Source organism: Zootoca vivipara, chromosome 12, assembly GCF_963506605.1.
Source record: "Zootoca vivipara chromosome 12, rZooViv1.1, whole genome shotgun sequence".
NCBI classification, from domain to species: domain Eukaryota; kingdom Metazoa; phylum Chordata; class Lepidosauria; order Squamata; family Lacertidae; genus Zootoca; species Zootoca vivipara.
In genome coordinates this window covers 14,867,862-14,881,175 of record NC_083287.1, presented here as the reverse complement: position 1 = coordinate 14,881,175, position 13,314 = coordinate 14,867,862, and the positions used below count along the sequence as shown (strand labels likewise).

Genomic DNA, 13,314 nt, shown 5'->3' with positions numbered 1-13,314 from the left:
CACCTGTGCCACATCTTCCTGTACATGCAGAAGGGAAGGCCTGGAAATGCAAAACTGATCCCACCCATGAGATATCAAACACAAATAATGAGGAGAAAAGGGCCATGTACTTACAATAGCAGCACTTTCGGGGGGTGTTTTATCGTTGGTTGCAGCAAACACAATTGAAGCTAGTAGGAAAAAGACTGCCACTATTGAAACAATCAAGAAATCCTACAAAAGGGGGGGGAAAGTGAAAGGTAGCTTCAGAACAATAATTTGTTCTTTGTTTATTTTGCTCCTCATTCCTAGCACACAATAAAAATTATGCATATAAATATTTCTATAATCTAGTACTACTGCACTTTTGATGCCCAGAATGCCTCAACTTTTACCTTGTTGTCCCTCAAATAAACCTGCCAAGGGAGATCACTAATACTCCCATTTTACAGATGGAAAGTGAAGTCGGGAGCTAATGACTTACTCTTGGCAACTCAGTACATTTGTGGCTGAGTGGAATTTGAAACTGCATTCACCCTCCTCAAGGTATGCCACTGTGATCAGTTCGCCATGCTTGCTTTCAAAGTAAAGCCCCTCTTGCCCTCCAAATATTTTAACTGTAAATGCTCAACAGAATCTCTTCCACCAACTGCAAAGGTAAATATAGACACCAAAAGCAAGTGGAGAAAATTGGAAAGCAAAAACTTCAGTGCTGGTGGTATTCATTAGGAAAATGTCAAAAGGAAGCTTGGATGTGAAAAATGTGTACCCGTATATTCCGGCGTATAAGACGACTGGGTGTATAAGACGACTCCCAACTTTTCCAGTTAAAATATAGAGTTTGGGATATACTCGACATATAAGAGATACGACCCAGTGTATAAGACGACCCCCGACTTTTGAGAAGATTTTCCTGGGTTAAAAAGTAGTCTTATATGCAGGAATATACTGTACTAGTGATGCATGGTAGTAAAGCATACCAAGATGCTTTAAATGCATCTTAACTGGTAACCTCTGGAGATAAAAAAGGGCTTTTGTAAACCCATGCAAACACAGGAACATGACACATGCTTGGCTTTGTAAAGCAGAGACTGGAGAACCTTAGGTACGGGTTGCGAAATGAAATGCCTACTTTCCAGACCATATTCCCCATCCTCTCTAGTTTTCCTGCCTGCCTTCGGGGCTTTTGCCTGGTTGGAATGTGTCTTTGAACTGTAACGATAATGCTTCTTGCTTGCTTGCTTGCCTGAATGAATGAAGGGTGGTGATGTGTACGTCAGAAGTCCCTGGAATGTTGCCTACTGTGCAAAGGCCACATCTATCTATTGCTCCACCCACATTTCCCTCTAGCCATGCCATCAGCTAACTTGTAGCTCCTGGAAGATTAACCCAGAAAGCGAAGCGGTCCTTGAGTTGAAAAAGGATCCCCACCCTTAATATAGGCACTGCTACACATCTTGCCTGGGACACGGGTGGCACTGCAGTCTAAACCACTGAGCCTAGGGCTTGCCATTCGAAAGGTCAGCGGTTCAAATCCCCACGACGGGGTGAGCTCCCGTTGCTCGGTCCCAGCTCCTGCCCACCTAGCAGTTCGAAAGAATGTCAAAGTGCTAGTAGATAAATAGGTACCGCCCCGGTGGGAAGGTAAACAGCGTTTCCGTGTGCTGCTCTGGTTTTGCCAGATGCGGCTTAGTCATGCTGGTCACATGAACCAGAAAAACTGTCTGCGGACAAATGTTGGCTCCCTCGGCCAGTAAAGTGAGATGAGCGCCACAACCCCAGAGTCGTCCGCAACTGGACTTAACTGCCAGGGATCCTTTACCTTTACACATCTCGCCTAGTCGTCCTAGCGGCGTCATTGTTCCACAGGCAACCGCCTGGGGTGGTGGCAATAGACCCTGTAAACATAAGCTGCCATCACTGTTCCTTGTCGGACAGGGTCTATGCCCTGCCCACCAGCTGACATTCTCAGCAAATTAGCATGACATGTTTAAGTTGCCAATACAAGTTTGGACTCTCCTAACTGCAACTTTTCCAGGCTCCTCCAAGCGCTGAAACAAGGCCATGTTGACTAATCCTGAGCATGCCTATGGCTATTAAAAATTATGATATTCATAAGAAATATAAAAAGCAGCTCCCTTTACCACAGTTGCTACTTTCTCCTTCCCTGTCCTCTCGTACAAAGAAGTGCAATATGTAACCAGGATCGGGATGTTCAAGAGGAAGGCACTGCAGCTGACAAATTCAAAGAAGTAAAGGCCACCGCAACTGCTGCAATGTTGCACGATTTCTTCACACAAGAAGGCTAGGAAGGACAGGGCCTGTTGGAGGAGGAGAAGAAGAAGAAGAAAAACCACAGGCTGTTAGAACATCCCTTCAGCAGGAGGACACTTAGCAGATTGCATGGTGTTACCACGACTCAAACACTATGTTTATGAAAGCACTTTTAAGATATAGAATGCTTTACAATCTTATCTCCTGCAACCTTGTGAGAAATGTTCTTTAAAAGTTCCCATTTCACAGGACTTTAGCTGAACCAGAGACATTTGAGCCACACATGCTACAAGTTTGCATTAAACCAGGGGTAGGCAACCTAAGGCCCGGGGGCCAGATCCGGCCTGCGGACGGTCTGGGAATCAGCGTGTTTTTACATGAGTAGAATGTGTCCTTTTATTTAAAATGCATCTCTGGGTTATTTGTGGGGCATAGGAATTCATTCATTTATTATTATTTTCAAAATATAGTCCGGCCCACCACATGGTCTGAGAGATGGTGGACCAGCCCATGGCTGAAAAAGGTTGCTGACCCCTGCATTAAGCCGTCCATTTCCCCGGCAACTGTAGAGGCAAACTGCAAAGTACCTCAAAGGTGCAGAAAACTAAATATGATGGCATGCGACTGCCGGCCAGTTTTGCAATGCATGTTCTTGGGAATAAGAAGCTCCACTGCAGGCAATTCTTGGTCTGAATACTATTTTGACAATATTTATAAGTCACAGGAGAGTTTCTAAGATTCCTTGCTTTATCTGAAAACAAAGCAAAATGACGTTCACGTGACTTTCCAAGAACATTTGGGTACTGCCACACTGCTCCAGATTCTCATCATTTCCAGAAGTCAGCTACATATGAATTCTTCCACTTATTGTCTATCTCACTGCAGCCCATTTCCTGACTGCCTCTTGCCTTCCTCTCTCGATTGCCGAGGGAACAGGGGACAATATGACTCCTGCTTTGTTTTACTTTCAGTTTTTGCCCTCTGTGCTAGCAATCACTGCTGCACAACAACAAAAAGAAGCAGGTATAAATTGTCCAACAGCTCTGCCTCAAAACAGACTTACTGTAGGTCAGGGGTTCCCAACAAATTTTTCTTGAGGACCCCTCATCGAGCCGCTATTGTGACAAGGACCCCCATTAATTCCTAATCCTAAATCTAATTCCTAATTCCTAATCTATTTTTTCCAGTAAGCTTAACACTGATCTTGGAAGGGTTAGGTTCAAGGGACGCCGACAATTTAGGTTCAAGGGACGCCGACAATATCGGTTCGAGAGTCACTGACTTACTTGCTTGAACATCAAATGCATTATCTTCCTCTTCATCTGTAGGCCTTTGTCGTTTTAACGAACCACTTTTTAACCAACGGTCCATTTTTAACTACGCGAACTGTAGCTTCCGCGAAAAACAACGCTTTGTTTACAAACACTACTGTTTTGCAAAGAGGCAGCGCGCGCCAGGGAGGAGGGAGGGGAATGGAGAAGACAGGGTACCTGCGCAGTAGCGCACAAATGAAGCCGACACGCGCAAAGCATCTTGGGGAGGTGAGTGTTAGTAGAATGCGTGCACTGCCTCTTTGCAAAACAGTAGTGTTTGTAAAGCGCCACCTAACGGCATACAGCAGAACTACTGCCTCTATATAATTCTAGTTTTGCGCTAGACTCTGCTCATGCAGGAAGCGGCCAAAACAAAAAATCTGTTATCATACGAAATATATTTAATATATTTTTTATTCTAATAGCATCTTGCAGACCCCTCTGGCATAGCTCGCGGACCCCTGGGGGTCCACGGACCACCTGTTGGGAACCACTGCTGTAGGTGATTAAATCCAAGCCTACATAGAAATAACGTCAATTGGCCTTGCACAATAAATGTGCAAAGTAATCTGGAATCTGGTTAAATTCTAGAATGGATCAATTCTTTCTACTAGACACGTATTTCAATGGCACAGAAGAGGGCATAAATATCCAATTACTACTAAGCATCAAGCTTATAGTATCAAAGTAAGATACTAAAGCATAGGACTGAAATTTTCCCAGCCCTGATTAGTGATGCTATGACTGAAGCAACAGCAGATATTCTCAAGAAATCAATGCACATGGATGATTGCTCTCAACTGTTCTTCCTAGAATGCAAGCTTCCAATTCCTTGCTCATAAATGTGGCTTAAAATTAGCAGCAGCAGTGACATAATTATTACACCTTTGTCCATGTAGATAGAAATGGAACTGATGAAGAAGCCTCATGCACACGACCAATTTTATTGGTTCCAACTCTTGACAAGTTATCAGAGCTGTCTGAGTATGCATCAATACAGATCCTCCATCCAGCAGTATACTTGGAGGCTGCCAAAACTACCTGCCAACTGTAAGCTCAATTAAGCTTGTGAAAAGCACAGGTGCTCCCTACTAGGCTCTTCCAGCTAAAAACTCAGCTGTCATGTATATTATCCACCTACCAGCTGAGCACTGCCTCACAAAGAGTCAGGGCTCGGTTGTAAAGTACAAGCTTGAAATGCAAAAGGTCAGAGCTTCAATCCCTGGTATGTAGGGCTGGGAGAGATGCTGGCCATACCCTGGTGAGCTGTTGCCAGTCCATGTGAATAATATGATGCTAGACAGACCAGTGGCTTGACCTCATATGGCACAGCTTCCTATATTCCTCTCCAGTATGCCAAGCCCATGCTTGATGTACAGTTCTCTGTAGTCAAGTTTTGGCTTTGGAAGGAAGGGCTAGTGAGAAGTACAATACCTACTAATTCCTGCTAGGAAACACTGATACGGTCACACATCATCATACACCATGTGTACGGTGCAGTAAATTTATTTCCTGGTGGTATGCAAACAGTATTGGTTACGGAAATGCATTTACAGGTACGGTACCATGGTTAGTGATACCGTGTGCAAAACCAAGAACACTTTCATACCACCAGATAAGAAGTGATTACACCATATGCAGCGGGACCTCGACTTACGAATTTAATCCGTTCCGAATGCACACTCGTAGGTTGAAAACTTCGTAAGTTGAGTTTCCCATAGGAATGCATTGGAAACAGAAAAATTCGTAAGTCGAGGAAACTGCATTTAAAAATTCGTAAGTCGAGGTCCCACTGTACAGTGTCAATGGCTTTTCTTCCCTGGTATTATTCAATCTTGCAATCTAGAACACAATTTATGCTTGCAAAAGCAAAGCAAAAACCCAAGAAGTCATAAACAACCAAAGATTGTTGGAAGACAGTCCTGTTGACAGGTAGTGTCACTCAATGTCGAGACAACATAGAATCACAGAATCGTAGAGTTGGAAAGGACCCCATCTTGTCCAGCCCCCCTGCAATGCAGGAATCTCAGCTAAAGCATCTATGGTGGACAACCATCCAACCTCTGCTTAAAAACCTTGATGCAGCATCCTGTAGGGACAAATAAATCTGGGGACAATATTCCATACTAAGGAAGTTTGCACCGAGGAGGCCTTGAGTGACAAACTGCCCAGTGCAACTAATTGGCTGAGTTGCTGCTAGTTAGGAAGGTGTTCTTAACACCTTTAGGAGCCAGGAGATTAGGCTGGTTAGGTGCTTGTTTATTTATTTTTTATTGCTTGCTCTATTACTGCTAGATGGAGTATGGTCTGCTCAGAGCATTGTGCACTCATGGGAGGAGTTATGTTGTTTGGTTGCTTGGAAGTAAGGGTGACCAGAGAGGCTGTAAGTTTTAAAGGGACGTACCCTGTACAGTGTATATGTCATGAAAAACAAAGAAGACTTTTCCTTACAGTCTGTGTCTAAAGGTAGCAAATACTTTGCATTAAATGACTGTGGCTTGCTTTCCTTCTAGCACTAAATAAAAAAAAATCAAAGTGAACACAAAGTTTAAATCTGAAACCACCACAGTATTGCAGGATTATTGGTTTGTTAAGTCATTTTGATTCTGGTATCTTACTGTAATGGGAAACATTCCATTCTCTCAAATGTGATTTTTAAAAAAACACAAAATCTGACAGATGGGTTTCCCCTTTCAAAGTGGGCTGTTGGCTTTCATTTATTTACCTTGTTCTCACACTTGGGAAATGACCTCCATCTACCAATTTCCTCAGAAAGGCAGCTATATTGAGACCATGCAAGTTTATTTAAAATTTAAGCCACAAAAAGAGGGACATGCAGAAACACCACGACAATGTGTTGGCAAATGCACTAAGCAAGACCAGGAAGCAGAGGTGTGGGGTGGGAGAAAAGAGGTGCATTGTGTAAGCTGATTAGTTAGAAAACACTAGAATGAACTGGTCTCTTAAATTGCCTAATAACCACATTGCAAAATGAACCACATGCCAACGCTATTTATCTACAAACAATTGCTGGTGGACAAAACAGGACAGCAAAGAGTCACCACCAACAAACTGTTCAGAAGCCAACAAACCAAATTCAAGTTATGAACGCTGCACAGAGCTGAAGAAGCAGTTCAAACTTTTAGGCACAAGAACCACATTTTTAGGAGGCAAGTAGGTCAGGCACTTAGCATATTTCTACACTGGGGGACAAGGATGGGCTGCATTTTCCCTGTACATAAAAGGGTTTATGTTAATATATTTAGGGTCATAACTTTCTTCAGAGCTCCTGAAATGTTAACATATGGTATTAAGTTGCTTCACACAGGTAAAACAACTAGCTTCTTCATCACAAAAGCAACCAGGACTCAACCAAAAACTCTACTATTGTGTCAAACAAGCCCACTTATCACTTGAGAGCTACAAACTCAGGAGACACGTCTGGCCTGGGGAACAAGTCACTTGGAGGAATATTCCTGGAATATGTGGGGTTGGATTTGCCTTTTGATTTGCCTGGCTTTGGGGTGCATGGGAGCTTGTTGTTTTGAAGCTTAAAAGAAGTGTCCTTTGAGACACATCTGAAATCCCCAGAGCTGGATACACTGTCATTTGTACCGCACTGTGTAGCCTAGTGCTTCACAACAACTGCGAACTTCCCAGATGATATCCAATCCCTACCCTCCCAGCTATGATCTCGAGGGTGGGGTCTTGCTGCACAGGAACATACTCATGTGGTAGAGTAATAGCCTTCCTATTATTTCCGATATTCACTTATGGAAGCCTTCTAATCTAGCCTGGTTTCAGAACTGGGTCAGTCTTGGTTGACCTGCCAGATTACCCTTATTAGAAGGTGGCTGGTGGGGAGGGGAGTGCAACACTTCTTTATCTTCCAGGGGCTTTTGATACCATTGACCCTGGTATCTTACTGAACCAGCTTCTAGATCAGGCACAGGCAAACTCCGGCCCTCCAGATATTGGGACTACAATTCCCATCATCCCTGACCATTGGTCCTGTTAGCTAGGGATGATGGGCATTGTAGTCCCAAATATATGGAGGGCCAGAGTTTGCCTATGCCTGTTCTAGATCTATCACTGTGACTGGAGGCTCAAGTGGCCATGGTGACTAAAAGTGTCTTCTATCAGCTTCAGCTGGTAGGATAACCTGGCAACAGTGGCCTAAGCACTGGTTACCAGTTGGGATTGTTCAGTCAGTAGAGCATGCGTCTCTTAATCCTGCATTGCACGGGGCTGGACCAGATTACCCTCATTTTCCCTTCCAACACTAGAATTCTATGAAGACTAGATTACTGTAACATACCCTGTGTGGGGCTGCCCTTAAAAGTAGGTTTGGAAGCAGCAGGAACTGCAAAACGCAGTGGATGAGGAGGGCAATCTTAATGCAAGCATGCATTATCACTTCTGAAAGAACTGCACCAGCTGCCAATTTATTACCAAGCCAAAGTATGAGGTTCTTTTGTTTAAAGCTGTAAACAATTTGGGAGCTGGATATTTGAAAGGAACGCTTCTCCTATATAGTAGACCTGTCCTTATTGATTTACAAAACATACTTAACATATCACAATTTCGGGGTGGGGAGAATATTAGAGCAGTTTACAACAATTATATATACAATAAAAACCACATAAAACTATTGTTGCAGATTACCAGCTACAGGTATTACAGAATTATTATTATTTCCTTAATTGATGGTGGCATTAAAAAGTTTTCATTAAATATTTAAAGATGAATGCAGAAGACATTTCACACAAATATGCTAAGATCTCTGCATGAGGCCCTCTTGGTTGTGTCTCAGTCTGCTGGCATTTGTATTGAAAACCCTGGGGAGGAGCTGTTCCAATTTGGTGCACCCAGCCTGTTGGATCACCTCCCCTCTAAAAGAAAAGCATTTTGATATGCTTTTGATGATTGCCAAAGACCCTTCTGTTCACCCAGGTATTTGCAGGCTATGTTAATAATTGGGTTGTGTAGTATCTAGGTGGTCTGCTGTAGATTGCAGTGGTTCAATTAAGGCTGATATCAAAATGTTTTAAATTTGTAGAATCTTAGAACCTTCTGGTGGTTCCCTTGCTGTGAGAAGCCAAGTTACAGGGAACCAGGCAGAGGGCCTTCTCGGTAGTGGCACCCGCCCTGTGGAATACCCTCCCACCAGATGTCAAAGAGAAAAACAACTACCGGTACCAGACTTTTAGAAGACATCTGAAGGCAGCCCTGTTTAGGGAAGCTTTTAATGTCTGACGGACTATTGTATTTTAATATTGTGTTGGAAGCCGCCCAGAGTGGCTGGGGAAAACCCAGCCAGGTGGGCGGGGTATAAATAATAGATTCTTATTCTTATTCTAGATTTCAAGGGTCATCTAGTTCAACGTCCTGAAATGCAGTAATCTTTTGCCCAACATGGGGCTCGAAGCCACGACCCAGTGATTAATAGTCTCATGCTCTACTGACTGAGCTATATCTATGTAAAATACTGTACAGTATACAGTAGAAATTACTGTGCTGGCCTGGAGTTGAAGCAGAATGCATTTCCCCTGTGACAAAAAGTGTATCAAGTGATGAGGAAAACTGTTTTGCTTGTATCAGAAGTGCTGCCTTGAAAAGAAACATCAACTTAAAACTGTACTAAGTAGCAACTTCCAAAGGGTGTAGCCATATTAGTCAGTAGCCATGAAAACAATGTAGAGATTTGTGGCAATTTAAAGGCTAATGGATTCATTATAGCATAAAAGTCTGTGGAATAGAGAGGACTTCATTAGATGCAAGAGGCAACTAGCAGGTGCATTAGACATGCTTGTGTGCATATATAATATGCACCAACATGGCTTTGGGTACAGACAGACAATGTATCTTGGTTGTCGAACGCCCCAGAACTCATACATTTCGGCTCCCGAATGATCGAAAACAGGAAGTGAGTGTTCCGCTTTTCAAACGATTTTCAGAATCCAAACACTCCCGAAACGCATTCTGTTCAAGAACCAAGGCATGGCTGTATATGTGTGTGTTAAACTTGCCATCTGATGAAAACTGTTCCTGCAACTGATGAAGTGGATGGACTCACTCTAGTCCACAAAAGCTTATGCCATCATAAATGAGCCTTCAAGGCTATGCCACAAGGCTATGCTGCACATAGGAAGAGTAGCAATTAAGAAGTCAAGCACTACTGCGGGAACAAAAAAAAAATTCCATTGTGGCTTTCATACAGACCATGCTACATGTCTACCAGACATTTCAGGTGGGAAAATGCATGCTAGTGGGGAGGGCTGTAAAAATCTCCCAGCTTTCCATGCTGTGCTTTGAACGGCATACCACTCTCTTGAGATTCAGCTAGGGATGGCACAAGCAATCCTAAGCAGCCAAATATGTCAGGGGGGTGCTTTGCCCCCCGTATCTCCTGTGTAAATTAAGCTGCAGCCTAACTGCTTCTGGTGAGGGTGTATTCATTGAAGAGGGGGCAGTGTAAACCTTTATTTCCTGCCTTTCCACTGAATCCTTTGGGGCGAATACCTGCATTCCTGAGCTCTGTGTGGAGGACCAGTAAATGAAATGGGATAGGATGCAGCGGAACTTTGCTTATCCCTCTCCCTGCCCACAATATGCCAATTCCCTGGCTCCTGACACACACCTTATTGCTCTCTACACACAACATAACTTCCACTGGTTTAACTTCCTCTCACCCAGTATAAGTAAGTCATTTATTATGGTAAGTCATTTATTATTGAGGTCAGCTCGGCCAGGGCAGGGGGAAACGGACAGGCACCATATCCTAACCTCTCCAGCCACCATATATGGGGGTTACAATTCCTCTGCAAGGCTGCAACCCCACATAAGCTTCTGTAAGAGTATGTCCAATTCAGCTCAGTGGGACCTACCTCTGGTTAGCCAATTAGAGTAGTGCTCTGTAATAGTATTGGTTTTTTTATATGTAAGCTATTTCTAGAAACAACACACACACACACATTGGACATAATACTCCCATATTTGGGTGTGTGTGTGTGTGTTGCTGTGATTCTACTGTACGTGCATTCAATCACAAATGCAGTGCAAACAAAGGGAAGTTAAGTCAAAATGCAATTTTGAATCCATCTGTCTAGAAGGATATAAGCCTCAGTTCCCACACATTTTAAACTGTGTTATAGATATTCACATTTGCACACCAAGGAACATGAGGGGGGACTAAGGGCTTCTGGTGAGGAAAGAACATGCTGTATCTCTATGTTAGAAGACCTGCTTTGCGCGCAGAAAGACCCCAGGTTCAATCCAGGGCAGTCTCGAGCAGGTCGGGGCGCCCTGGCGCTGAGGGGCAGAAATTGCTCTGGCGCCCCCCCCCCTCGCAAGGCGCAGCATGGTTTCCGCGCGGCTTTGCTGCGCAGCGCCCCACCTACCAGCCCCCTGGCACACTGCGCCACCGGGGCTCTACCTAGAGCCGACCCTGGTTCAATCCCTGGTATTTCCAAGTGGGGCTAGACAAAACACTTCTGAATCCCTTCAGAGCCACTACCAATTAGTAAAGAACAATGAGAGACATACCAAGCCAGAGCAATGGGCCCAAGGCAGTTTCTTCTGCTCTTAAGAAGCCCCAAATTAAGCCACCTGTGTTTAGGTGACAAATTTAACTTCTGCTCGTACAGCCATGTTTCCCTCAGTATCAAATCAACAACACACGTACACTGGAACCCTATATGACAGGTGCCCAGGCTAGTTCAGTTGGTTAGACCATAGTGCTGATAAAGCCAAGGTTGCAGGTTTGATTCCTGTATGGAACAGCTGCATATTCCTGCATTGCAGGCGATTGGACTAGATAATCTTCAGGGTTCCTTCCAACCCTACAATTCTATGACTCTGTGATTCTACTGCTGCTGAAGTTGGTAGAGCATGAGACTCTTAACCTAAGAGATGTGAGTTCAAGCCCCACGTTGGGCAAGATTCCTGCATTGAAGGAGGTTGGGTGAGATGGCCCTTGGGGTCCCTACCAACACTACTATTCTATGACCCTATAGATGTGTGTTTGTATGAAAGGTGCCACACTCCCCCCCCCCGGCATAACCAGGGGGCAACTGCCCCTCCCCAAATCAGTAAATAAAAATACTTAACTAACTGACCAATCGCATCACAGATAGCTCCGTTCTGCTCCCCCTAACACAAATCCAGGCTGTGCCCATGCATCCTGCCCCCAGCCCCAATAGGAGACTTTGCCCAGTGTTTCTCAAACCTGGATGTTGTTGGACTACAATTCCAATCATCCCTAGCTAGTAGCAGGTCCAGCAGCCCGAGATGATGAGAGATGTAGTCCAATGATGGTGGGAGACCCCCCCCCAGTTTGAGAAACACCAGGCAAACTTGTTGTTGGACTACAACTCTCATCATCCCTAGCTAGCGCCCAGCGGTCAGGGATGATGGGAGTTGTAGTCCAACAATGGCAGAAGACACCCCCATTTGAAAAACCCTTCTTGTTGCACTACAACTCTCATCATCCCTAGCTAGTTGGTCCAGCGGCCAGGGATGATGGGAGTTGTAGTCCAACAACGGCAGAAGACCCCCCCCTCATTTGAAAAACCCTTCTTGTTGCACTACAACTCCCATCATCCCTAGCTAGCAGGCCCAGCGGCCAGGGATGATGGGAGTTGTAGTCCAACAACGGCAGAAGACCCCCCCCTCATTTGAAAAACCCTTCTTGTTGCACTACAACTCCCATCATCCCTAGCTAGCAGGCCCAGCGGCCAGGGATGATGGGAGTTGTAGTCCAACAACGGCAGAAGACCACCCCCCCATTTGAAAAAACACTTCTTGTTGCACTACAACTTCCATCATCCCTAGCTAGCAGGCCCAGCGGCCATGGAAGATGGGAGTTGTAGTCCAACGACAGCCGGCGCCCCAACGCTGAGAAACAATGGCCTGAGCGTTTGCGGGTCCCCCTTTTCCAAGCACGCCCCATAACCCTAAAACTCCGGCAGTGAGCGAGCCAAGGGCGGAGCTCGGAGGACGCCAAGCGCCAGGGCCGCTCTCCCTTCCTCGTCCGAGGCGAAGAAAGCGGCACCTGCTGCTGCTGCAGCGCCGCCATGAGGCCGGGCGGACTCTCCTCTCGGCTCTGCCACAAGATCCGAGCTTGGGAGGCGGGCCGAGAGGCCGGCTAGTACCGTAGTCCCGAAGCCCCGTAGGGAGGCTGCTGTGGGCCTGGCCGTGCTTGGCTCCCTCCCTTTCCCCAGTGCTCTGTGTGTGTGTCGGCTAGGCGGGAAAGAAGCCCTGGCTGAGGGGAAAGGTATGAGGAGGAGGAGGGCCGCCATCCCGCCCTCCCTCACGCCGACTCACCAGCTGCGAGGCCTTCAGCGCCAGCCGCCTCGCTCCCAAGTTGTCGGCGGTGCAGCCAGTGCAGCGGGGGCCCTTCCCCGGCGGCTGCTCGGCGGGGACGGTGGTGTCGGCGTAGACCGGCGCCCCGTTCTCCATGGCCGCGAAGGGAGTAGGCCCTGCGAGGAAAACGAAAGGGAAAGGCGGCCTCCACTTCAGCTTCAGGAGGAGTTGTCCCCAGAGAGGGCCGGGCGCCAAACCCTCGAGGAAGGAGGAGGAGGGCCGTCGAAATTTCCCCGCCTTTTTTCCTCTCTCCTCCCGCGGAAAGAGGTGAATCAGTCTCCTGTCAGGAGAAATGGGGCTTTTGCCTCAGACCCGGCGGCCAAATTCACCTCACGCCGTTTCACCTTGTTCATTTATTGCCCAGAAGCATTGGAGAGCAGGCTCC

General features: G+C 45.9%; 1 protein-coding gene across 2 annotated transcripts in view; it reads right to left on the bottom strand.

Moving 5' to 3' along the window:
* Nucleotides 1-13,314, bottom strand: part of CMTM6 (CKLF like MARVEL transmembrane domain containing 6) — a 19,441-nt gene extending 6,127 nt beyond the window's left edge. Inside the window, exons 1-3 of one of the 2 annotated variants that reach the window (XM_035129558.2) lie at nt 12,891-13,282; nt 2,124-2,300; nt 115-213 (exon numbers count right to left, since the gene is read on the bottom strand). In XM_035129558.2, coding sequence (XP_034985449.1) covers nt 115-213; nt 2,124-2,300; nt 12,891-13,025 — 411 coding nt within the window. In that variant the 5' untranslated portion in view covers nt 13,026-13,282. Of the gene's footprint in view, nt 1-114; nt 214-2,123; nt 2,301-12,890 lie in introns of both variants that reach the window. The other variant, XM_035129559.2, reaches the window with a different exon arrangement.